The sequence below is a fragment of the Xenopus laevis genome, chromosome 9_10L (genome assembly GCF_017654675.1).
Source record: "Xenopus laevis strain J_2021 chromosome 9_10L, Xenopus_laevis_v10.1, whole genome shotgun sequence".
Taxonomy (NCBI): Eukaryota; Metazoa; Chordata; class Amphibia; order Anura; family Pipidae; genus Xenopus; species Xenopus laevis.
In genome coordinates this window covers 48,851,447-48,877,847 of record NC_054387.1, presented here as the reverse complement: position 1 = coordinate 48,877,847, position 26,401 = coordinate 48,851,447, and the positions used below count along the sequence as shown (strand labels likewise).

General features: G+C 41.9%; 1 protein-coding gene across 2 annotated transcripts in view; it reads left to right on the top strand.

Moving 5' to 3' along the window:
- LOC108701144 (T-cell antigen CD7) overlaps positions 1-26,046 on the top strand; it is a 33,729-nt gene extending 7,683 nt beyond the window's left edge. Inside the window, exons 3-4 of one of the 2 annotated variants that reach the window (XM_041576856.1) lie at positions 1,802-1,899; positions 25,661-26,046. In XM_041576856.1, the coding sequence (XP_041432790.1) occupies positions 1,802-1,899; positions 25,661-25,756 (194 nt within the window). In that variant the 3' untranslated portion in view covers positions 25,757-26,046. Of the gene's footprint in view, positions 1-1,801; positions 1,900-8,860; positions 9,221-25,660 lie in introns of those variants that run through there. The other variant, XM_018235396.2, reaches the window with a different exon arrangement.
- Positions 26,047-26,401: the final 355 nt, after the last annotated feature.

Sequence of the window (26,401 nt, the reverse complement as noted above, 5' to 3'; positions counted from 1 at the left end):
TGCAAATTTGCCTTTGCTAGCGTAACTTCGAACCGCTGATCGTAACATTGCTAGCGCAACTTCGCAAATGATCGGTAACTTGTGCGCAACTTCAGATCTTCGTGAATTTGCGAATTAGCCCTGGCGAATCTACGCCTGGCAAAGTGTGCAGCAAGTACCAACGCTGGCGCAACTTTCGAAGGTAAGTAAATTTGCCCCCTTAGACTCCATTGTAATGAAATAATTAAAAATTGTTTAAATGAATTCCTTTTTCTCGGAAGTAATGAAAAAGAACCTTGTACTTGATCTAAAATATAAGAAATCCTTATTGATGTAAAGTTAATTTATTAAAGGGATTCTATCACGATTTTTATGGTTTACTTTTTATTTCTAAACTATACTGTTTCCATTGCAAATAATTTACTCTACTATTTAAAATTTTATTCTTGAACCAACAAATGTATTTTTTAGCTGTAATATTGGAGTGGAGGCAGCCATCTCGCTGCATTGTGTTGATCCTGAGCTTTGAGAAGGAGCCAGCACTTCAGGAATGAACTGCTTTGAGACAACTATTGTTTCTCCACTTCCCATCATATTATACCATGACATGGGTCGTTTGCAGTGCTAAAAGTGCTAGCCCCACCTAGTGGTAGACATGAAAATAGCACACAAGCAGGGAAAAAAGCAGGGGTTTTCCAGATTTGGTGCTATTTTCATGTGTACCACTAGGCAGGGCTAGGGACCAATTTTAGTAATGCAAACAAATCCTTCAAGCAGAGGTGTCAGATAGGTGCTATATTTTAAAAAAGGATTTCAGTGCAGAATTCCCACGACAGTATCCCTTTAATTTATACACTACAACTTGCAATGTAGTAGTAAAGAGTGACTGAAGACTGAAGCAAAAGTCACATGACCTGAGGGCTCCTGGGAAACTGGCAATATGTATAGCTATGCCAAATTTCAAAATTAAATATAAAAAATAGTGGTTTGCTCTTTTAAAAAAGTATTTCAGTGCAGAATACTGCTAGCGCAGCACTATTAACTGATGCATTATTTAGTAAAATCCAAATTTATCTCATATTTTATTAAAAAAAAACATGACCAAACTCCCATGCCCGATTTTAGCTTATTTAATTTTAAAAACTCAATTGTGAAAAAACTCGATAAAACCGAGCGAATACCCGAATCGCTTGAATTTTTGGGCTTTTTTCTCGGATTGCTTGAAGTTTTTCCCCGAAAACCGGATTTTCAGGCTAACCCTAGCGCAGACCATGAAAACTTCAGATTGAGATAGGTGCATCTCCCATTGGCTTTTACAGGACCTCGACAGGTCTGAGATGGAGGATTTTTGGATTGAGGCTTTTTTGCAGCATCGAGGTTTAATAAATCTTGAAAAAATTGTTTGGGATTTCACAACTCGACCTTTAATGAATAACCCCCTGATTATTGTGGATAACAGGTTCCATACTTGTACCCTTAACCAGAAAGATCCCTTTATATTAACAGCACTGCTGCATATGGATGCCTGGGAAATGATTTAATGGTGGTTTGTTCATCTGGGTGTCTGTGGGTTCATGGTCCTCTGTTGCACAAAACTCCTTGTTTAACATCATTTGAATTGAATGCAGCCTATTTAAACATTTAAATAACAATAATAATATTTATATGGCAAAGTAGAGTGTGTGTGGAAGGTGTGGGTAAAGGGCAGTCATGAGACATGCAGGTTTCAGTCCTCTGAATGTTTCTTCCCCAGGCTTCATTTATTCCTTTTCAGTGCTAAACACGAGAAACTGATACATCTCTGTTTATTTATTCACTGCAGAACAAGAGCAATCAAGGGAGTATCTTCTTCCTATCGTCCTTGCTGTTATTGCTTTCCTGTGCCTGCCCCTTTTACTGTTGGCAATTTACAAGATTTATGTAAGTATTGATGAGGCTCAACTGACATTTTATCACTTAGGATAGAGACATAAACACATATTTTGCAGATATAGTAGTTACAATTGTATTTTATCAAATATGATATATCTAATTTGTTCATCAAATATAATATCCCTATAAAATTCCTATATCAGGGGTCCCCAACCTATTTAACCCGTAAGCCACACACATGATTTTTATGCAACTAAAACTTGCTTGTAAAGTAAGAACCTGATTCAAGGCCACTGAGAGCAACATCCAAGAGGTTGAGGAGCAACATATTGCTCATTAGCCACTTGTTAGGGATCACTGCTGTATATATTTTAATAATACGATTTTGCACATGCACATGCTTGGCCATTGCCTGTTCAAACCTTGATAACTTAAAAATAAACAGTAGTGGGCATTAGTAGGCATTTATTTATAAATTAAAAGCAAATACCCACGATTACCAAATGATCACTACAGTATATTCATTTGTGAAAGATATAATAACCCCTAGTCCATGGACACACAGCAAACTGAAGGATAAGACTATTATTATGAGAGGAGTGTCTAGGTGCAAAAAAGAAACAGCAATAAACATACTGCAATTTTTCCCAAAATGGTTGTGATCTATGTACTCACGTTTGCTTTCTACCACTACTTCCAGAACGCTACATGTTTTTATTTACAAGCCTTTAAGGGCTGGGACACACTGGGCGATTTGGGGAGATTTAGTCTCCTGGCGACTTTCCGTGACCAATCTTCCTCATGCCTTGGTTAAAATGAAAAATCGCCTGCGTAATGACATGCGGCGATTCGTTTTCCGAAGTCGCCTGAAGTTTCCTCGTGAGGCAACTTCGGAAAACGAATCGCTGTGTGATTAGCGCCGGCGACTTTTCATTTTAGCCCGGCGCAGAGTGGGGAGAAAAGTCGCGGCGATTAGTTGCCGGGCGACTAAATCTCCCCACATCGCCCAGTGTGTCCCAGCCCTAAGAGTCAGTGTGGGTTGCAGTAATCAATTAGGGAAATCATAAGACAGTAAATAGGGATTCAAGGACAAGAAAAATAGAAAAATATTTAAAATGTAAATGTTTGTATAATTCATTGTATCTACTACCCGGTTTAAATAATGGAAAATTTAACTTCATACTTACCAAAATTTTCTTTTCCTGGTTACGGTGGGCAGCCATCACACTAAGGGTGTTTTCCCACCCCCACACGCTGATAGGACAGTACCTCCAAAATCATCCAATGAGCTACCTCCCTCTCCCTTATCCACCCTTTCCGCTCCCCTCCTATTGTCTTTTTGTCCGAGCTGTACTTTGGGAGGGCTTAGTGTAATGGCTGCCCACAGTAACCTGGAAAAGAAAATTTCGGTAATTATGAAGTTAAATTTTCCCCGGTCACTGTGGCAGCCATCCCACTAAGGGTGATATGCTTGAGCAATATCTTAGGGAGGGTCTTAATAACAACTTGAATCTTTTTCTGCTTGGAAGAATACTTTATTTTGAGTTACAAACTGACTCCAATACTTTTAAGCCTACATTTGCCTTATTAGTAGACTTAACGTCTAAATGATAATGTTTAAGGAAGGTATTTGCAGAACTCCAAGTTGCTGCTTGACATACTTCCCCCATTGGTACCTCAGCCTGAAATGCCCAAGAAGCACTGATTGCCCTTGTAGAGTGTGCCTTTACACCTTTCGGTAAGCATTTTCCGCTCTCTTCATAAGCCATTTTAATACAGCTTACAATCCATCTACTTATTGTCGAGGTTGCAGCAGCTTGTCCCTTCCTACTTCCTGTAGGGATAACAAATAATTTATCTGTTTTTCTCCACTCATTGGTTCTCTCCAACACCTGACCGTGTCTAGATTGTGCCAATCTTTTTCTTGTTGTGAATCAGGATTCTGAAAAAAAGCTGGCAACACAATTTCCTTATTCATGTGTTGCTGTGATACCACCTTTGGTAAAAATTCTGGTACTGTTCTCATACAGATCTTATCTGCTTGTATAACTGTATATGGTTCTTTTGCTGAAAGTGCCTGTAAGTCACTCACTCTTCGTGACAAAGTGACTGCCACCAAGTAGACTGTTTTTAGCGTCAGTATTTTTTCTGACACCGTCTCTATTGGATCAAATGGGGCCTTTGTTAACTTCTCCAAAACCAGTAGTAGATTCCATACTGCTGATAACTCTCTCACTGTTGGTTTAATATGTAGTGCTCCTGTTAGAAATTTGCCCACTGAACGCCTGTTACTGCCGAAATTGCTGAAGTTTGCAATTTCAGGGTCCTAACACTTAGGGGCACATTCACAAAGCTCGAGTGAAGGATTCGAATTAAAAAACTTCGAATTTCGAAGTGTTTTTTGGGCTACTTCGACCATCGAATGGGCTACTTCAACCTTCGACTACTACTTCGACTTCGAATCGAACGATTCGAACTAAAAATCGTTCGACTATTCGACCATTCGATAGTCGAAGTACTGTCTCTTTAAGAAAAACTTCGACCCCCTACTTCGGCAGCTAAAAGCTACCGAAGTCAATGTTAGCCTATGGGGAAGGTCCCCATAGGCTTGCCTGAGATTTTTTGATCGAAGGATATTCCTTCGATCGTTGTATTAAAATCCTTCGAATCGTTCGATTCGAAGGATTTAATCGCTCGATCGAACAAATAATCGTTCGATCGTTCGATCGCAGGATTTGCGCTAAATCGTTCGACTTCGATATTCGAAGTCGAACGATTTTAGTTCCTAGTTGAATATCGAGGGTTAATTAACCCTCGATATTCGACCCTTCATACATCTGCCCCTTAAATTACTCTCCAATTCATCTTGAAGGAAGTCAAGTATATGAAAAACTGTTACTTCTTCAGGAGTGGCTCCTTTTTTAAGTAACCAAGATACAAAGGTTTTCCACACCCTTTCGTAGATTTTATTTGTTGTGGGTTTTCGAGCCGCTATCATAGTGTCTATTACTGCCACTGAAAACCCTTCTTCCCTTAACCTGTTCCTTTCAATTTCCAGGCCTTTAGGGATAGCTCTTGAGAACACGGGTGTTTGATTGGACCTTGTAACAGAAGATCTGATCTGTTGGGTAGAGGTAATGATCTGTTTGTTTCCATGTTTTTCAACAACGGGTACCATACTCTCTTTGGCCAATCTGGAATAATTGCTATTATATTGGCTTTCTCCCGCTTGATTTTCTTCAGAACCCTCTGTATCAGAGGGAATGGTGGGAATATGTACAAGAGTCCCTGACTCCAGTCCTGATCCAGAGCATCTATCGCTTCCACTTGATGACATTGAAAACGGGAGTAAAAGTTTTTCACTTTCTAATTCCCCCATACTGCCATTAGATCTTTCTCTGGTTGACCCCAAACTCTGGTTATCTGGTGAAACACTTCCTGATTCAATTCCCACTCGTGTTTGCTCACCAATTTTCGACTTAAAAAGTCCGCTATTTGATTGCATTTTCCAGGTATGTGCAGTGCTGTTAAATCCTGCAAATGAGTCTCCGCCCAATTCATGATGGGATGTAATTCCCTTAACAGATTTGTACTTTGAGTTCCCCCTTGCTTCTTTATGTACATTACTGTTGCTAGATTGTCGGATCTGACTAATAGGGCTGTTTCTGTTAATTCGCCATCTAGTTGTTGTATCGCTTTCCACACTGCCCTAGTTCTAGCACATTGGCTGTCAAGACTTGTTCTTCTTTCCTCCAAGTGCCCTGAAGAATGGTTTGATTCACATGGGCTCCCCAGTCCTGAGGACTGGAATCTGTCGTCAACATCGTCCAACGTGTTTGATTGAGAGATATCCCTCTGTCTAAATTTTTGTTTGACAACCACCCTCTCAATTCTTGTTTTACTTCTTGTGTCAAGATTATCTTCTGCTCCCAATCTGCTTCTGATCTTTTCCACTGCTGTAGGAAGCACTGTTGTAATGGTCTTATGTGCCATCTTGCCCATTTCAACATGGGTATTGTCGAATTCAGAAGTCCAATTGCACTGTTAATCTCCCTGGCCGTTCTCATAGATTTCTTCAGCAATTGATTACTGTAGTTTTTATCTTCTCCCTTTTTTGTACTGGTAGCGTAACCACTGCCTGTTTCGTTAGAAACCTTGCTCCTAAATAAATCAGATCTTGAGCTGGAATCAATTGACTTTTCTGCTGATTTATTTCCCATCCATGTCCTTGAAGAAACTGTACTACAAATTCTTTGTGTTATTGTAAAATCTTTGGATCTCTGGCCTTTAAGAGTATATCGTCCAAATAGTGATAAATTTGGACTCCTGTTTTTCTTATTTCTGCAATCAGCGTTTGCAAAATCTTTGTGAACACCCGGGGTGATGTTGCTAGACCGAACGGTAAGCATGTGAATTGGAAATGCTTGTTTTGTTCTATCGCAAATCTTAAAAACTTTTGATGACTGTGAGCCACTGGTGTAAATATGCATCCTTGAGGTCTAATGACACCATCCAGTCCCCTTGATCTATTTGTGCAATTATAGATTGAATCGACTCCATCTTGTATCTTTGTATCTTTAAATATGAGTTTATTGGTCTTAAATCCAACACTGGGCGAAAATCTCCTGTCTTCTTTTTCAGCAGAAATAGTTTTGAATAAACACCTTTCCCACTGTATTCTTCTGGTACTGGAATAATGGCTCCATCCTGTAGCATTTGTTGAATGTAACTTAATAGTACTTTTCGTTTGTCTGTTTGACCAGGAATTTTCGACAATTGGAACAAACTGTCCTTTGGATAAGTCTCGTGTTCCAATAGATATCCTCTTCTTAACGTTTGGATTACCCATTGATCTTTTACTGACTTTGTCCACCCCTAAAAATCTTTCTAATCTTCTGGGTATTGGTGAGGACTGGACTGCCTCCATCTCAGTACCACTTTTTAGACTGTTTAGGATTACTCCTGTTCCCTTGTGTCTTGACACTTGCACTCTGACCTCCTCTCCAATAATTGGTCTTCGTGTTTTGTCTCTATACTGTCGCCTGTCTCTGAAGAATTTTCTGTCTCGAAAGGAATTTCTTTCTATTCCTGCGTCAAAATTTCTTACAGGTGCCCTTTCCTGTGGCAGAAAAACGCTCTTACCTCCTATGACTCTTTTTATTATCTCTTCCAGTTTTGTTCCAAACAACATGGAACCTTCGAAAGGCAGATTGCAAAGGCTCATCTTAGAAGCCTTGTCTGCATTCCATGCCCTAGCCTAAGCCATAGAGCTCTTCTTGCCGCTACAGATAGGGCCATTGACCTGGTTGACGATTTCACCAAATCTAGTGAGGATTCTGTAATGAAATCCACTGCTAATTTTACTTCCGATAGAGAATCTAGAATTTTTGTTCTGCTTACCCCACTTTTCAATGCTGATTCCACATTTTGTATCCAACCCTGTAGAGCTCTGGATACTGAAGTTAAAGCTAACGCCGGCTTTATTGTGGCTCCAATCGCCATGTGAGATTTTTTTAGCGATGCCTCCATCTTTCTATCCATTGGATTAATGAAGGATACTACATCATCCACCGGGAGTGCAGTTTTCCTAGATAGGCGAGCTACGGCTGCATCCACCTTAGGTGGTTTATCCAGAACCTGTTCTTCATCTCCTGGAAATGGATACAATTTATGAAGCCTTGTGGGAACAGGATACTTTCCTTCTCTCTTTTCCCATTCTCTTACCACCACATCTTTGATGATCTTGTGGATTGGAAAAGCAGTTCTTTCCCTTTTAAGTGACTTAAACGGGTTAAATGTAGAAGTTTGTGCTTCTGCTGTTTCAGGTAAATTTAACTGTTCCCTAACAGCTTTAATTAATGGTTCCACACCACTTACATCAAAAGAACCTCCTACGGATTCATCTCTAAAATCTTCTTCATCTGAAATATCCGATATCACTCCAGTAAGACTTTGGCTATGTTCACTTTGAGTGTTCACAAATGGTTCCGGCTCCATCTCGGTCCTAGATCTTTTTGTAGCAGCTCTAACCCCTTCTACTACTGCTTATTTGATCCAATTCATAACTTCTGAGGTGTCTGCTGCAGCATCACCCGCTAATCTCCTAGAACATCTCTCACATAATTTTGAGTGTTTCTGTGCTGGGTTTTCACATGTTACACAAATCTAATTCTTCTCTTTACTAGTCCTTTTCTTAGGTGAAGACACACTGAGGTATAGAAAAACAAGAAAACAGACAAAATCCCATTTTTTTTTTTAAATAAAATAAAATAAAAATAAAAATAGAAATAGCTTTTACTCAAAAATGGCTCACCTCCTGATACTATGGGCAGCATTTTCTGGGCTACTAGGCATTTGGGACTCCATGTTTGGATAGAGGCTAAAAACAAATGATATTACATTTGTACAACTCTTTACATATATGTGCTCCAAGCACCTTCATTAATCCATTACTGACCTGTAATATTGCGTCCTGAAAGACGAATGGTGGACTTCTGGCACTTGACCCTGTTAGGTAGAAAACTCCAACACTTCTGCAGCGTCTGAGCGTGTTATTCTCCCTATGCGAGCAACCTTGCGCGCACAGGAAGTTGCGTGTATTGTGCGCCCAAGCACTGGCCGTTTGCCCACAAGAAAGATGGCGCCTACGGTATGCGCACGTCACTCCTTCCTGCTTGCGCAATCTCCCGGTGTAACACACAGACTTGCGTACTGTCGATGCAGGTTTTTGGCTTGTAGGAATCTTCTAAGAAGAAATGCATTACCCAGCCCTTCTAGGAACTCGATAATAATTCCCAGGTTACCGAGACAAAAGCTATCTATCCTATCAGCCTTGCGAGGACAGAAAAAAAGACAATAGGAGGGGAGCGGAAAGGGTGGATAAGGGAGAGGTACGTAGCTCATTGGATGATTTTGGAGGTACTGTCCTATCAGCGTGTGGGGGTGGGAAAACACCCTTAGTGGGATGGCTGCCACAGTGACCAGGGAAAAATGTTTTAATTATTTTCAGAAAAGGATTCAGCTGAAGAAAGCCCTACAAAAGCTGCCCCAGAACTCTCTATATGTGGACATGACACAGACCCGACGGAACACGATGAGCAACTCCAACACCTACAATACTGGCTGACTGGTTTAGTTCACTTACTTTATTCCTCTGAACAATGGATATGATTTAGGAACTACGAAACAGCCATCTGAACCATCTATTACGTCACATGGATGTCCTACGATTACAACCCTCTGGAGAAATAAAGAAATTCTTGTTTGTGGGTCGGTTCATATAAACCCATGTCAACTGTGGAATCCACACAAAATATCTGTTTTTGTTATGTTAAGAAAATATGTAAATAAAAATGTTTGCAGAATGAGAGACACTATACTTTCTATTATTACCATGTACGTTATACAAATGATATAATTAACCAAGTATTTTTATATGGGGGAGAGATATGAACATGTAGTACTTTTGCAAACTATCAAAGTTAATCATGATACAGATTTTCAGGCCACAGTTCCTTCTCTTCTTCAAATTTGGTAGGTTGGTTGTGTCATATATATATTTGTTTGCAGAATATGTATAAAGTAAGTTGCAAATATGGGTTCTGTCATTAGCAGAAGGGCTACAAAGGATTCAAATAAACAGTATATGTCACCATGAATGGTTATGATTGGCCAGTGTATAGTAATATGGGTTATAATTAAAGGAGAAAGAAAGGGTTAATGACCCAATTTGTTAGGTACACTCCAGTGATTAAACTTCAGACCCGATTTAGGTGCTCCTCTTCAGTGGAAAATATTAACTATTCTAGTTAATACCTAGTCAACATCTTGCCTTCTGTCCCATCAATCTCTTGGGCCTGCCTTGGGTAGAGTAAAATGGGAATTATGTCAATAAAAGTCTTATTAACTCTACTATGCATTACATGGCCCAGGGCAGCTGCAACGCTGCTAGGACAGGACACGAATAGAAACGGGCCGGTGCATTTTCAGCACAGAGGATGAGATTATTGCCAAGCAAATTGTCACTCCCCAGTGATCAACACCTTTTCCTTTAACTACATTTTCTTCATTAAGACAAAGGGGCTGATTCACTAACTTCGAGTGAAGGATTCGAAGTAAAAAAACAACTTCGACCATCGAATGGGCTACTTCGACCTTCGACGACGACTACGAATCGAAGGATTCAAACTAAAAATCGTTCGACTATTCTACCATTCGATAGTCGAAGTACTGTCTCTTTAAAAAAAACTTCGACCCCCTAGTTCGCCACCTAAAACCTACCGAACTCAATGTTAGCCTATGGGGAAGGTCCCCATAGGCTTTCCTATGTTTTTTTGATCGAAGGATATTCCTTCGATCGTTGGATTAAAATCCTTCGAATCGTTCGGTCGTGCTATCTGCGCTAAATCCTTCGACTTCGATATTCGAAGTCGAAGGATTTTAATTCCCAGTTGAACATCGAGGGTTAATTAACCCTCGATATTCGACCCTTAGTGAATCGGCCCCAAAATGTAAAGTTTATAAGATGTAATATTTAAACCATTTTCAGGAATCTGCCTTTTCTTGTGATACTCGGCTGCGATTTGCACAAAGGCTTGTCTGGAAAAACACACTAGGAGTCGTTTACTGAGACCCTGGACACAAGTGCAAGATCGCTAAGTGGGTCAAAAGTAATTTAAACACTGACTGCGCCCAGGGTAGGGCACACAGTAAGTACAGGATCCTGTTGTGACTGTGAAGATGTTTAAGCCTATGGAACTTAACATTTATGCCCCGCTAGGGAAAAATATATCTAAACCGACATCATTAAGGTGAACCCCGTCAGCTAACAAGGGGGTATCCGTTTCCAGTTGCCGGTGCCTAACCACCACCCAGCCTTGGCTACGCACAAAACGCGAGATTCTTTGATTAAGCTGGGAACGGGATCTATCAACTGCAGCAACATTGCGGGCACCCCTCCATGCTAACCTGGGCACCAACTCTGACCAAACTATAACCAAATCCATAAAAAATGGGGGGAAACGAGCAATATCAGATTTTATGAGAGAAATTAGCTCAGCTACCCGAACTTGGCATAAATCATTACCCCCAGCGTGTATTACCAGTACCAGCGGGCCATCATAAGCTCGGCTAAAGCGAACCACCTCAGGGAGTACTTGCAGCCACCACATGCCACTGATGCCTCGCCAAATCACACGTGTGCCAGAAAAACCAAGGTTTTTTCCCCCTGGACGATTCTCCGCACGCTGTGCCGTTTGACAGATGTATGAGTGCCCCACAAGAAGTACCACAGGAGATGATCCGTCTGTAAAGAAAATTCAGTTCCTCACACATGCCTTGAACACTAGCCTCCGTGGCCGCCCCTATCCGAAAGGAATGAGTCCCAAACTCCTTGGAGTTGAGCCCCAACGCAGTCAAGCATTTCTTAAAGATAGTGTCAAACTGATATCTAGTCAGCGGGGAACCATCCTCATGAGACAAAAAACACACATCCCGCTTCCGAACCGCCGCAAATGCGGTTGCAAGTCTTGCCGGGCAAGCTACGTCATCAATCGCTGAAAGAGCCACCCAAGTGCCCTGCCCATAGATGTCCGTTTTAGATTTTCGGATTCTGAAGCGTATGAAGGAGTTACCAAGAATAACGTCTTCCGCCTGGAGGCCACCTGTTTTGACCTTACTCATGGGGAACAGGTCGCTGATGCCAAGAGCACCAAAAAATGCCAAGCTAAAAGCAGTTTGAAACAGGGAAATCTCATAAGGGGAACTAACTGCCTGCTGCAAACCTAAAATTAACTGTCGCAGCAACGCAAAAGAGATGGGTCTGCGGCTCTCCTTTTTAACTACTTCCTTCTTCCACCCTTTAAGCACTTGCGAAATTACAAAATGTTTCGTCACGTCATGCCAACCCGCCAACTTAAAATAAAAAGCAAGTCCCGACAGACGTCTCTGAGCCACTGTGGGCTAATAGCCTTTTGCTCTCACGTGTAACAAATAATCTATCGTGAGTTGCAGCCTGTCAGCATCACTGGCTAAGGACCTGCCATGCCCCATCTGTACCCACTCAGTCCAAGCATTACCGTAACCTTTCCATGTCGCTGACGTAACCGATGCCTGTATCAAACTCATAAATTCGTCTCCACCAGGGGCCAAGCTGGGCATTCCGTACCCTCCTCTTCCGCCTCGGGAGCCAGCAGTCGAAACGTTGACCACTGAAAACGAGAAAGAGCATCAGCAATGGAGTTGACCTTCCCCGTCACGTGCCTAGCACAAAACCAAATGTTATGGGCTAAGCACAAATACACCAAATGTCTCAGCAATGCCAAAACAGGAAGTGAAGAGGAAGATAACCCATTAATGCAATGTACCATACTCATATTGCCGTCCAAAAACAAATCTTTCGATTGCCCAGGCCGGGAGCCCAAAGTTCAAGGGCAACTACGATGGGGAATAGTTCCAATAAAGTTAGGTTCCTGCAAAGACCAAGCTCGTGCCAGGTAGCTGGCCAAGGACCCGCACACGAGGAATTCCCAAGTACGGCTCCAAAACCAGTTAAGTCAGCCGCATCAGTGTATAAGGACACCTCACTGTTTTGGACCTCCTTACCCAATAAGCAAGTATGGCCGTTGTAGATGCCTAGGAAAGAGTGCCATACACTTAAGTCCTCTCGCAATTGTTTAGTAATGCGAATGTGGTGATAGGGTTTTTCAACACCACGAGTAGCCAGAGACAGCCTTCGGCAAAACACTCTGCCCATAGGCATAATGCGGCAGGCAAAAACCAATAGCCCTAATAATGATTGCATTTGTTGTAGTGTCACCTTTTTGCAGAGTCGAACCACCGTGATGGCGTCCCTCAATTTTTGCAATTTGTCTTGTGGCAACCTAAAACCCATCAAATTTGAGTCTATTTCTATACCCAAAAAAGAAATAACCATAGTGGGGCCTTCGGTTTTATCCAGTGCCACTGGCACCCCAAATTTCTGCATGAAAAAGTGGAACGCGTTCAATAATGAACCACGCACCTTGGAAGATCGGGGCCCCACAAAAAGGAAATTGTCAAGGTAGTGCAGCGCCGAATTGAACCCCGTTTCAGTACGTCCTACCCATTCCAAAAATGAGCTGAAAACCTCAAAGTACCTGCAGGAGATTGTGCAGCCCATAGGTAGGCACATATCATAGTAAATATCATTGTTGAAATGACAACCCAGCAAATGAAAGCAATCATTGTGGACCGGGAGGAGCCGGAAAGCTGATTCTATGTCTGACTTAGCAAGGAGCGCCCCTGAGCCGGCTGTCCTAACCAAGGAGACATCCCTATCAAAGGAAATATACAACACTGCTGCCGCCGCTCTGCTAATCCCATCATTCACAGATGTACCCTTTGGGTAGGACAGGTGGTGTATCAACCGGAATTTTCCGGGTTCCTTCTTGGGTACCACGCCCAAAGGAGACATCCACAAATTGGGAAAAGGCAAATAGTCAAAAGGGCCGGCTACCCTGCCAAGCTGGATTTCTGTAGCTAGTTTTAGCGCAACTACCCCCGGGTTGTCAACGGCACTTTTCAAGTTTTCAGCAAATGTAGGAAAGGGCGAGTACTGAAAAGGGATGAAAAAAACATAGGTAAAGCCGACTCTAAGTAGGGCGGCTTCCTGCTTCTTGGGATAACTGTCTAACCACGGGGACATCCTTTGGACGCTCACCGGGGTCCTCTGGCTTACCGGTACCAGCACGGGTAGTAGGTTTGAATTTCTTAAAGCATCGGAGTGCCGAATGGGCTCCTCCGCAAGTGGAACACTCGTGTTTGAACTTACACAGGCTGTAGAACCTGCAGTGTCCCTCATTAAACAACCAGCAGGAACTGGGGCATCTAGTGGCCGCTGCACTGGGTGCCCCAAGGGTATGTTGTGCAGCGGGATAGTGAAAGGGTTGTGACCTCTGTGAGGTCATTAACCGAAGCCAAACATCAGTCGCCTTGCTATCCCAACCCAGATCCGGTTTAAGCGCTAACCGCCTCCTGAACTCCTCGTCATATCTCCACCACGCAGCGCCCCCAGGTGTCTTGTAGGCCCCATAGATTAAATCCAAGTACAGGAAAAGCTCAGAACATTTATTGGGAAATTTCTGGCCCACTACACAGGCCAGCACCGAAAAGGCTTGTAGCCAATTTCCAAAAGTCTTTGCTACTTTTACTTTTTTGTCGTCAGGCTTTTCAAAACGCCTCTCCCAGTCAACTGTGGGCTGATCCGGTGAAATTAAAGACCATATGTCAATAAATTTGTTGCGCCAAATTTTTTCCCTTGTATCAGTGGAGATATGGCACCCTAATGGTGTAACACCACAAAAGTAGGAGTCTTTTAAAGGACAAACTAAAGAGGGTTGAGACGCTGCTGAAGCAGGTCCCAGTAATTTACCCATAATAGGCCGTAAAGCATTAATGACTTCTGAATTACCTCTCAGCTGATCCCAAGCACCCAAACAAGCATGCTCACCTGTCTGCTGTTGTACGCTGTTCGGCAAAATGCCATCACTTCCAGCCTGTAACAATGGGTTGGGAACGGTAGAGTAACCGTCACTGTCGGTTGTGCAGGAACTGTAGTAGCTGTCTTCCTTTTAAGACAAGCAGAGTCTCTCTCAGGCGGATGAGCTGTGGTCACTGTACCCCGGACCGTAGAGCCTATGCCTGGAGGCTCCCCTATTGACCAAAAACCTATCTGGGGACCTAACAGCGTCACAATGACGTTTACACCCGCCAGAACCTTGTGATGCAAGATCCCTAACCGCTAACGACCCTCCCATCCCATGTGATGGGAGGGTGCAGGGAGTGAGGCAGGAAGCCGGGAGCCGGGATGGTATAAGGGAGGTGGGTTGAATTGGGGCAGAGGAGATTGATGAATCACAGGTGTGTGTACAGGCTGAGGCCTAATGGCCTGTGGTGGTGCCGTATCAAAATTGGGCAGCTCTCTGTCCTCAGAGCTGTATGCCATGGAATCATGAAGCTCCTCAACTAAATTAGCTGCTGGGCCCCCCATCACCCTGCGAACCCAAGTTGGTATGCCCCAAATGGCCGGGGGGAGGGGGGAATTATGGAAGGCGATGGGGAACGACTTTGCAAATACCCCTGATCACAACTAACATGACCTGGGGAGTGTAAACGTGACTGCAACCCAGCTAAGGTTGGTTCTGCAGATGCATGAACTTGTGCAGTCACCTGTAACTGTGGGGCTGTTACTGCCGGTATAGATGTTACAACCGGTACTATGGCTGGCTGAGCTCTCTTACGAGCTGAAGGGGGACTGGGGCTTAATCTAGTGGGCGGGCGAGAACGGCGAACAGGGCGAGCCCTGGTGCCTCTTACCCCTTCTCTCCCTGATCTTCCTGCTGCCTTATCTTTTTCAGTGTAGAGGAGGTTCTGCAACCACTCTGTACCCTCTTGTGCCATCCTAGCCTGGATCTGCTGTAGGAGTGCATCCTCCATGTAATTACAACAGTGGAATAAAGTGAGAGAGGGGTGCTGGTAGGTAATGAATGCAATTATGTATGAGAACCAAAAGGGCCTGGGTGTCCGCAACCAAGTAAATCTGTATACACAACTTCATAGGACTTAACCCCCTGCCCAAAAGGTTCAAATACATTCAATGAGAATAGGACATATTATTATGATAAAAGGCAATATTTATTAAACACCAAGCCAAAACACTTCAATTAAAATCAATTAAAATAATAAGCAGCGCTGCATGTGGACGGGGATCCCCTTAATGCAAATATATTATATGCACTAGTGCAACATGCATGTATACATATATGTATGATGAATTGCTGCCTAATGAGACATGCAACAATACACTAAGCACCACAGTGCGGAGGTAGAATGAAGCAACCAATGTTCAAATTGGACGTGTGTCCTTCAAATGTCCAATATTGGTATCCAAAGCAAATTGCTACCAGTGCATAGTGATAATGATATATCCAGGGGTCAGAGAGAGCAGACGGATTGCCACATCAGGCCCGACGCCCTTATGGCCACTCGGTGCTAGGGTATGTGGTATCGTAATAGGGCTATTCGTGAATAGATGGGAATACACCCGACACAGTCCAGAAAGGGCACGGGGAGCCCACCCTTGTAAAGTGGAGTTGGTCAAAATGCTATGAAAATCAGCGGGAGGGGCGGAAATGCCGTCGCCCAAAAAGATATCTCTGTGAAATACTCACAACCCCCACGATAAATCGCCTCAGCGTTGCAATATGTTTCCCAACTATGAAAGTAAGTGGGCGCTCCCATGTACATCCGTGCGATGGACATCACCAAAGCAATTCCGTCCGTTGCCAGCATAAATAGCTGTGTCTCATACCGACCCTGCAGGGACCCCACGACCGCTGCATGTGCTGCAGCTCGACAGCCGTTTTGCCACCAACGTGGCTTTGTCAAGAGACCGGAAATCCGGAGTTGCTGTAAGATTTAAAAGAAGCGTCATGTGACCATGACGTATTTACGTTGTGAACTCTATTGGTTGTATTCCAAGTGTCCATTTGAATCACGTCCTACACAGGAGGAATTCGGTGTCATAATATCGTATTGGTGTCATGCTCAATGTCCAATCACCGCATGTAGTTAGCACATAAAGCGACTACCGCTAAATGTAAGTAGACCCAAAAATTAGTTCACAACATAAATAAAAAAGGTCTAATGAAAAATATACAACAAATATTTGGATTTAGCCAGTATTATGAGTATTAATCCTGAGGTAATCTCACAGACAGAAATGCTGAGCATACTGTATTAGAAAATCAAAACCAAAACACAAAAATAAAGAAGAAACAAAACGAGAACAAAATAAAATAAGACAAAATGAAAACGAAAACAGAAACAACCACCAACAAGAAAGCGGAATTATATAATAAAGAAACGATGATAATATGAGAAATTAATATTAAAAATATGAGATGGGGAAATAATGAATTATAACGTTGAAAAAAGTAAATAAACTAAGGAAAATAAAGAAAATGAATAAATGACATAAGTAGCACCATATCCACTCAAGGAAATGGTGGTAGGGTAAAGTGTTGCTAAATGACAATACACTCACATAGAGACACTAAATCCCGATTGTTAATAGGGGAGAAATGATGACTGTAAGATATTATGGACTAAGCGCCGGGTTAGTCTATTCACCCTTTAAGATTATCTGTGAACAAATGCCTGGAAGTTTAAATGTCCATTGAGGCCAATCTCAGAGCGGTAGGTATTGAGCCTAAATATCCATGTCGTCTCCAATTGAAGTAATCTGTTATCCAGGTCACTGCCTCTTATATTTCCATGTAGGCGGTCTACCCCTTGAAAATAGCAACCTGAATAGTGGCCGTTATGGGAGCAGTATATGTGCTTAGCGATGCTAGACATAAGATTGCAATTTCCAATATCCCGTATATGTTCGTAAATGCGCCTCTTCAGCGGCCTTTTTGTTTTCCCCACATACATACTCCCACAGTGGCAAGTGAACAAATAAACTACACACGTGTTAGTACAAGATATATAGTGATACATCTTGAAATTTGAGTGATCTCCCCCAAATTCATTAGAAATTTTCACAAACTGACATTGTTCACAGGCTCCGCATCTGAAAGTACCCAGTGTCTTACAGCATACAATGACTTTTGGTCAGTAAGTCCCCGATGCTGGTGTTCCTTTTATAGGTAATCAGAGGTCGTGGGGAGACCAATAGTATGTTAAAAAAAAAAAAAAAAACCTTTAGTAGGTTATAGAATGGACAATTCTAAGAAACTTTTCAATTGGTTTTCATCATTTATTTTTTAAAGTTTTATAGTTATTTGCCTTTTTCTTCTGACTCTTTGCAGCTTTCAAATGGGCGTCGCTGACTCCCTTCTAAAAAATAAATATTCTTTATGGCTACAAATGTATTGTTATTGCTACTTTTCATTACTCATCTTTCTATTCTGGCCTCTCCTGTTCATATTCCAGTCTTGTATTCAAATCAATGCATGGTTGCTAGGGTAATTTGCACCCCAGCAACAAGATTCCTTAAAATGAAAATTGAAGAGCTGCTGGATAAAAATCTAAATAACTCAAAAACCTTAAATAATAAAAAATGAAAACCAATTGCAAATTGTTTCCAAATCTCACTCTTTACATCATACTAAAAGTTATCTCAAAGGTAAACCACCCCTTTAAATCAGTCTGGACCTGGGTGCTTATCTTGTATTTTTGTGCAGATCTGCAGAGCAATGGATAGCACATACTGTAAGATGAGAGGGAGTTGAGCCATGCATCCAGGTGAACTAAAGCAGAAAAGAAGAAGATTCATCAGTAAGCATAGGGGCAAATTTACTTAAGGTCGAATATCGAGGGTTAATAAACCCTCGATATTCGACTATCGAATTGAAATCGAAAAGTCGTTTGATCGAACAATTAAATCCTTCGAATCGTTTGATTCAAAGGATTTCAATCCATCGATCGAAGATTTTTCTTCATCTAAATAAGATGGCAAAGCCTATGGGGACCTTCCCCATAGGCTTACATTGACTTCGGTAGGTTTTAGGTGTCGAACTATGGGGTCAAAGTTTTTTTTTAAAGAGACAGTACTTCGACTATCGAATGGTCGAATAGTCGAACGATTTTTTGTTCGAATCGTTCCATTCGAAGTCGTCGTCGAAGGTCGAAGTAGTCCATTCGATGGTCCAAGTAGCCAGAAAAAAAACATTCGAAATTCAAAGTTTTTTTTCTTCTATTCCTTCACTCGAGCTAAGTAAATGGGCCCCATAATGTAGACTAGAATGCTCTCTGGTTTTAAACTTTACAGTAAGTACTATAACTGCACACAATGTATCCTTTTAGAAAAGCAAGACAGCCCAAATAGGTGCATTAGAACACGAAAGTAAGATAATTAATTGTTGAAAGAGTGTGCAAGTCACATAAGGGGGGGAGGGGACAATGCAAACTTTCAGGTGGGATTTTGTATCAATGACCCCATGAGGTTGTTAGAAAAAAGAAGTTTGAAAGGAGCAGCACATACACAATATTTCATGCAGATGGGGAGCTTACACCTTTTAATATGGTGGTCCAACCCTCCAATCCTCCCTTCATCTGGGGATTGCTCTTCCACAAATGTTGGTGCAGCAGTGGTCACAATAAAAGAGGTAAGCTCCTTTAAGATCCTTTAAAACTTCTTTTGCTGCACCTGTACACAGCAACTTGTTTATGTGATTTATAGTGGTGTTTCTGAAGCAAAAATATCAGTTTTACCAGTGCAGGGCAACAGTACATGATATTTTCATTACTTTAAAACACTTTCAATTTTTGGTGTTACTGTTCCTTTAAGCATAAATGACTGGAGTAGGACAATCTGTTTAAGGTTCCTTTGCTTACCATGAGCTCGTACATATGCCCACAGCTTTCATCAGAAACCATCTTTGGTGTTGTTTCTCACCATGTTTGTGCCATTAGCCTAAAATTCAAACAACTAAAACATAGAACATTTATTAGAACTTAATCACTTCCTGAATCATTCATGTTGGCAAGCCAAATAAATGGACAACATCTGACCATTTCTGGCCGCTGTGTTTCAAATAAATGAATATGCTCACCTACGAATATGGAACATGCTCATAGGCAGTTAAAGAGATTCATTGAACTCGTAATTAGGATAGTATATTCCAGCTCCACCAGAAAATATGAAAATAGTACTGGGTTAAGTGAGAGAGATTACTGTGCAGTAGTGTTCTAAATATATATTTGACATGTTATTGAAAAGTAACACTTATGCAGTCACCATGCTAAGGAACTAGAGTAGATGTTTGCCATTCTTGGCCGCCCTGTGGTCGTGTGTGTTCAATACCCGTAGGGGTTTTCTAACTAATATGTGTCCAAGTCCCAACCAAGTCACTGATCTTTCCAAATTAGAGCTAACTGTCAATGTTTATGTCCAGTTTATTGTAGCGAGTTTTAACATTAAAAATCTGAAGGAAAGATCCATTGAAGGGATACGGAGACTTTTTACATTCCTTAGTCTTCTCCAGGACCTGATTCCCAAGGGTTGGGCCGTTTACAGCCTAGCCTGATTTGCTTAGGTGGTTTAAAAGTCAGGCCTGCGAGTCTGATTTTATACCTACATAATTTTGGCCTTATGTATACATGCATGTGTACATGCAACGATTCTGCAATAAAGACTGATGCTTTGGGAATTAGCAACCTTTTTAACCAATGACGTTGCTCACAAGGTGTTAAATCTGAGCCACAGAAGTCACAAAGCCACATGCATGAATACTTACTTGAACATAAATCTTGGCAAACGACAGCACTCCAAAATTTTAATGGTCAGGGCAGCAAGTACAAAGGTGCTCTTGCTTCCCTGACATGTGACCTTTAAAGGCATTTTAAAGCAAAATAAATGTTGTCCTTTGACAAGATTTATGTACATTTTTGAGGAGCTGTGGTGAATAAGCCCCCGTGTCGGACTGGGACACCAGGGGCCTACCAAAAACCCTTAGACCAGGGGCCCACCCAAACACCTTTAGACCAGGGGCCCACTCGAAGTATTATTTTCTTCCTCTCCTCACTCAACCTATTCTCCTATTCTCTTTTCTTTCCATACTATAACATATTATTCCATCTATTTAGCCTCTTTATTCTCATAGAAAAATGGAATGGCCATGAAATAAGCCAAATATTTAGAAGCAGGAGGGACCACTGACACCTTGGACCACCGGGAGTTTTCCTGGTATCCCTGTGGGCCAGTCTGACACTGATAAGCCCTATGACCCAGAACGTAATACACATCGTTAGGTAGTTTGTTTGGAACTTTTTATGTATACTAACTTGAAGAAAATATGCTTCTCATCTCAGTGTCTCTCTGCCTTGTGTCCCTGGCTGTAGGAAAAGATTTCATCGTTAGGTAGAGACAGTACAGTTAGTGAGGATCTTGTTTGGATCTTTGCAACCTCCCGGGCTAAATGCTAAATTTGCAGTGCCATAAAGAAGGCTAAAGTTAGGAAGGAATCAGAAACAGAACCTTAACCCCATGCGCCTGCAAAGAGTGTGCTGTAACACTGTATGAATATGAAGTTGCATGGAGTATGTGTGTATGCCCATATTCCATCTGTGGGCCTCGCAGGCAAAATTTACACCCAAGTGCACGCAATGAACAGAATAAACAAAACACATTTTTCACTTCCTGAATCTGATGTCGAATTTTGAGCTGGGTATGAAGTGGGCAAAGTTACACTCAAATTCAGGGTCGGACTGGGGGGCCCGGGGCCCACCGGGACTGCAGTCCAGGGGCCCCCTACAGGCCCCCCGCCCCCCTGCTGTGCGTACCGTGCGGCGCTGTGCTCTGTTGTGCACCATCCCCTTGGCGCGCATGCGCACATGGCGCCCCGGCGCATATGCGCACAAGACGCCCCATCGGCGGGCATGCACGCCGCGAAGATCATTTTTTAAAAAAAGGGAAAAAAATGAGCAACAGGAGAGGGGTCTGGCCCGGCGGGGGCCCATGTGGGTCGGGGCCCACCGGGTTTTTTCCCGGTGTCCCACCGGGCCAGTCCGACACTGCTCAAATTCCAGGAAAGAACATGGAATTTTATTAAAATGATGTTTTTTTAAGGCATAGGAATTAACAGGCAGAATTTATAGTATCTTTAATCATGATATAAACTGTCATCCCCAAAGTAGGCTCAGAGAGATTAAGGGCTGTGCATGGCCCATCTCTTTCTGGCCCATTTTTGCCTACACATACCAGAGGCCCACTGATTTAAAAAAAAAAAATTCCTTTAGAAACAATCGATTATTGAAAACAAAATCCCAAATTGCCAATTGTTTAGGCAGTCGGAAAGTTCACAAAAAACTTCCCCTTAAAAAGTATGTACAAATATAACCTATATACAGCTTTATTTAACATTGAAAGCAAAATAAACAGAACTTTTACTGAAAATGTATTCTGCCTTTTTTGTTAGAATAAAGCAACAAATCATTGTTCATTTTTCATACTTATTTTCTTTGTTTCCCTGTAATCACCAGGGTTAATTGAATTAGATATAACAAGCAACCCCTTCTCCGCGTGTGAGCGAGCTTTTAAGCACCAGAGCACTGGGGAGCTTTGAGTCCCCAGTGCTCTGTAGGATGTGGCGAGGGAATTATGCTGCCCCTAATATTTTGCCACCCTAGGCCCGGGTCTTGCCACAAATCTGGGCCTGAACCCACCCCCCTTTTTTGTGCCTGTCTCTAGCTGACAGATACGTAGAAGGCCATTATGCAGGGACTGATCATGTATTAAACTACTTTATATGTGGGACAGGCAAAATAAGAACCTGAAGTATCAGGAAAAATGCCACATCTGCAGATGCTGCCATTAGTTCTCACTTGTACAGATGTGGCAAAATTAAAACAGGCTCTCTGAGTTTTATAAGGCAGGTTAAATATCCCCACATTAGTAGGACAAAGTTCCAACATCTTAAGGGTGGTGGCACAAGGGGAGATTAGTTGCCAAGCGACAAATCTTCGCTACTGTGGGCAACTAATCTCCCCAAAATGCCTTCCTTCCCCGGTGGGGTGGCATACGTGTCGCTTTGGGTTTTTTTCGGAAAATTGATTCAAATTCATGTTCATGGAGGCAGGAAGGCATTTTGGGGAGATTATTCGCCACCACCCAAAATGAGCGGGCATTGACCTTCTTGATATAAAAACCTACTATCTGGCATGCAGTTTACAATATGCAGCAGACCAGGCCCGGACTGGCAATCTGTGGGTTCTGTCAAATGCCAGAGGGGCTGCTATAAGGTGCCATAGAAAGTCACTATTTAGTGGGCTGGTGGGGGCTGTTTGGGCCTCTATGTGGGCTGATTGGGCCTCTGTGTACCTGAAATGCCATGGCCTATTTTAATTCTCAGTCCAGACCTGCAGCAGACTGAATTAATGATAAAGAACATTACGCATGTTATGTTATGTTTTTGGTTATCATGTGTTTTAACTTGAGGTAATTTAAATTTTCTAGAGAGAACTTTTTTTTTGTAAAACATTTTTCTAGCACAATTATGCAAAATAAAAAATAGCTGGAGTTAAGTATGTGGTCGACCTTTAAGTTACCATTTGGTATATTATAAAATGCATACCTCCCGACATTTTGGAAGTAAAAAGAGGGACAAAAAATTTTTTTACGCATGTAGCGCAGCAATTTTTTGACCACACCCCTTTCTGTGTCCACACCCCTTACTTACCATGTTTGTTTTACAAAATTTGGCAGGTTATGAAAGTTTAAAAATATTTCTCCTTATCTAAACTGTGTTTTTGTGTCTCAAAATTGTTACAAAGTATCTTATTTGCACCTGTTAGTTGTTCTGGGCTCTCTGCTAAAAGCCAATTAAGTGAGAAACTTTGTTTCTTTTTCTGGCTGTTCAGTGCAGAGAAAAGAGGGACAAATCCAGTACAAATGAGGGACTGCAGGTTGAGCTGTCAAAAGAGGGACTGTCCCTCCGAAAAAGGGACAGTTGGGAGGTATGGAAAATGGCCTATTCTAAGCAACTTCTTTACTGATTTTTTTTATATAGTTCTTGACTTATTTGCCTTCTTCATCTGACTCTTTAAAGCTTTCAAATAGGGGTCACTGACTCCATATACAAAAACAAATGCTCTGCAAGGCTTTCAATGTATTATTATTGCTTCTTTTTATTACTCATCTTTCTATTCAGGCCATCTCCTATTCATATTTCAGTCTCTTGGAATGGTTGTGCATGGTTGCTAGGGTAATTTGGATCCTAGCAAATAGATTGCTGAAATTGCAAACTGGAGAAAAGCTGAATAATAATATATTATAACTATAAAACTACAAATAAAAAATGAAAAAACAATTGCAAATTTACTCCGAATTCCCCCCCCCCCCACAGCACATCTGTTCTCTCAATTGGGGCTGCAGGAGGGCGAGATCAGAGGGGAGCCATTATGTGTAAGGGGAAATAACCATCAGAAGTCCCCTCACATTAAAGACGATCCAAATTTCCTTGGTGCAAACACTCCAACTTTTATTTCTTCTGATTTCTCACACTCAGGCAAAATTACATACAAACAGGCATTCACTCTTTCACAGAATACTCCCACTTACGACACGGGTTTCCTTCTTCCCAAAGGAATCCACCCGGAAGAAGGGCATTCACAAACAGCTCCAGTCTATCTGCTTCGGCAATCTGGTACTCTCACAGCACCCCTTTGCCACTCTCACAGACTCACCCACTTCAGCAATCGGGTGCCCCGTCAGCACCCCTTTGCTATTCCAGTTGGGCTTCTTTGCTGGCAGCTTCCTGGCCCAAGACCCATACCCTCCACGGGGGCACTATCCCCTCTAACCTCCTTGTTGGGGCATTGAGCGGCCCTTACTAAATTTCCTGTCTCACGCACCTAGTGCCTGCTCAACTTAAATCTTACTACCTTAGCCTATCACTATGGTCTGTCTTTTATCCTTACCGGGCCTCTTCTATCCGGACCTTTTCCTCTGATAGTTCTTTCCCATCACCGGACCCTTAACTCTGGGTGTGGCTCTCTTTTATACCCCTGGAAGAAACCAACTCCCTCTAGTGGTAGGGGAAATAATTAGACTTATACTTTTGTTACACTTGCCTGCCATCTAGTGACCATGTACCCACATTACACGTAACATTCTGCACATACATTTTGTTCACCTCCTTACATATGGGCAGCAGAAGGGTGCGGGTCTGGGTTGGCGGGACCCACCAGGTTTTTTACCCGGTGTCCCACCAGTCCATTCCGACCCTGCTTTGCATCCTGTATTTGGCATCACAAATCAGGTCTTGTGCTTCTTGTGTCCAAACCTACCAATCACATATTATAAAGGATAGTAGTACCATAATGAAAGTAATATGAGTATGGAATCTATTTATGCAGAATACATACCATGTATCTTTTAAAAATCATTTAAACATTAAATATACCCGATAGGATTCATTTGCCACCAATATTATATATTTCTATTCACAACAATTCAGTTTAAAAAGTTTCTCTCTCATTCTTTGCAGCATCAGATTCTAGTGCAAATCACCCCATATTGCTGGTTGTTGTCATTTTGAAGTGCCTGATACCAATCAATAATTCCCCACTTTGATAGAAAATAAACCAACCCTTTCTGAAAGGCACCTTCCAGGGGCCCAAAGTCATTAACTCCCATCTCAGAATTCACACTCCTCCTTTGTAAAAACCCTACTGACCTGTACCCCATGGCAGTGCCATCTTGGCAGATCTGCCTCCAACATACAGTATACGTGCATTAGCCTGACCAGGGGCTTTGTCTCTCCTTGTCCCTTAATTGTTCATTTGGAAGGTGGGAGTCAGCGCTATAAAAGCTTGGGGAAAGCAGTGTATAGCAAAAAATAATATAGTGTAATATGTTGTATATTTATATGGCCTAAATTACTCAAATGAAGAGAACGAGTTTTGTTGGAAAAGAAGGGAGACCCCAGGGACTTTGAATAATCCCTTTTTAAGTACCTTAGTTGTTTCTGCCACACCCCATTGCTGCCTTCCCCAGTCTGCCAAAGACTTTAGGACAGCAGTTGTTTAACCTTTTTGGGTTTCAGAAAAGTCTTATATACAGATCAAGTTCATACTTCCTCTATCCAGGGGGTTAGGTTCGCAGGTGAACCATCATTTATATTTGTTTCAAACAGGGGGCCTACAAAAACCTTTTTTGGCAGGGGGTCAGATTCATATAGTTATGCCACTGTAACAATGGATGCTTTATGTTATCTGTACTGATTCCCACTTTAAATAACATTTCTTGTTCATTCTTTGTTTATAGAAGGAGTTACAGATGAAAAATCACAAACAGCCACTGAATTCTGTATATGAAGATATGAGACCGAACCTACGCAGGAACACAATGAGCAACACCTAAAGAGTTTAAACCAGATCCTGTTAACATTTGCCCCCCTCTTATTGACAAGAAACAATAATATCAGCTATGACCTATGCTAATATCTCTACAGTGAAGATTAGTTCAGTTTGCAAGAGCAAACTGGAATTTATTTTATGTAGCGTATATATATATATATATATATATATATATATATATATATATAGGGAAAGGTGGGTACAAGCTGCACACCTTAAGATACACAAAAATACCTGGGTGCTCTGGTTGAAAAATAAACAGAAATTGCACGTGGTACCGTCACTCTCAGGGTTTGCATGAAAAACTCAAACGTTCGATATATTGAAATAAGAGAATAAGGTTTTCCCAACAGGAACCTTTCTCAAGAACCTTATTAAAAACCTTATTCCCTTATTTCAATATATCGAACGTTTGAGTTTTTCATGCAAACCCTGAGAGTGACGGTACCACGTGCAATTTCTATATATATATATATATATATATATATATATATATATATATATATATATATATATATTCAGTCTTAAGCTCCACTAACTGAGCAGCAATTTGCTATTTGGAGTATCTTTTGGTTGGGGCATCATTTGGCCTGATCAATAACGTAACTAGAGGGGGGCGACCCTGGTGCGGGATGTGCAGCTGAGCCCC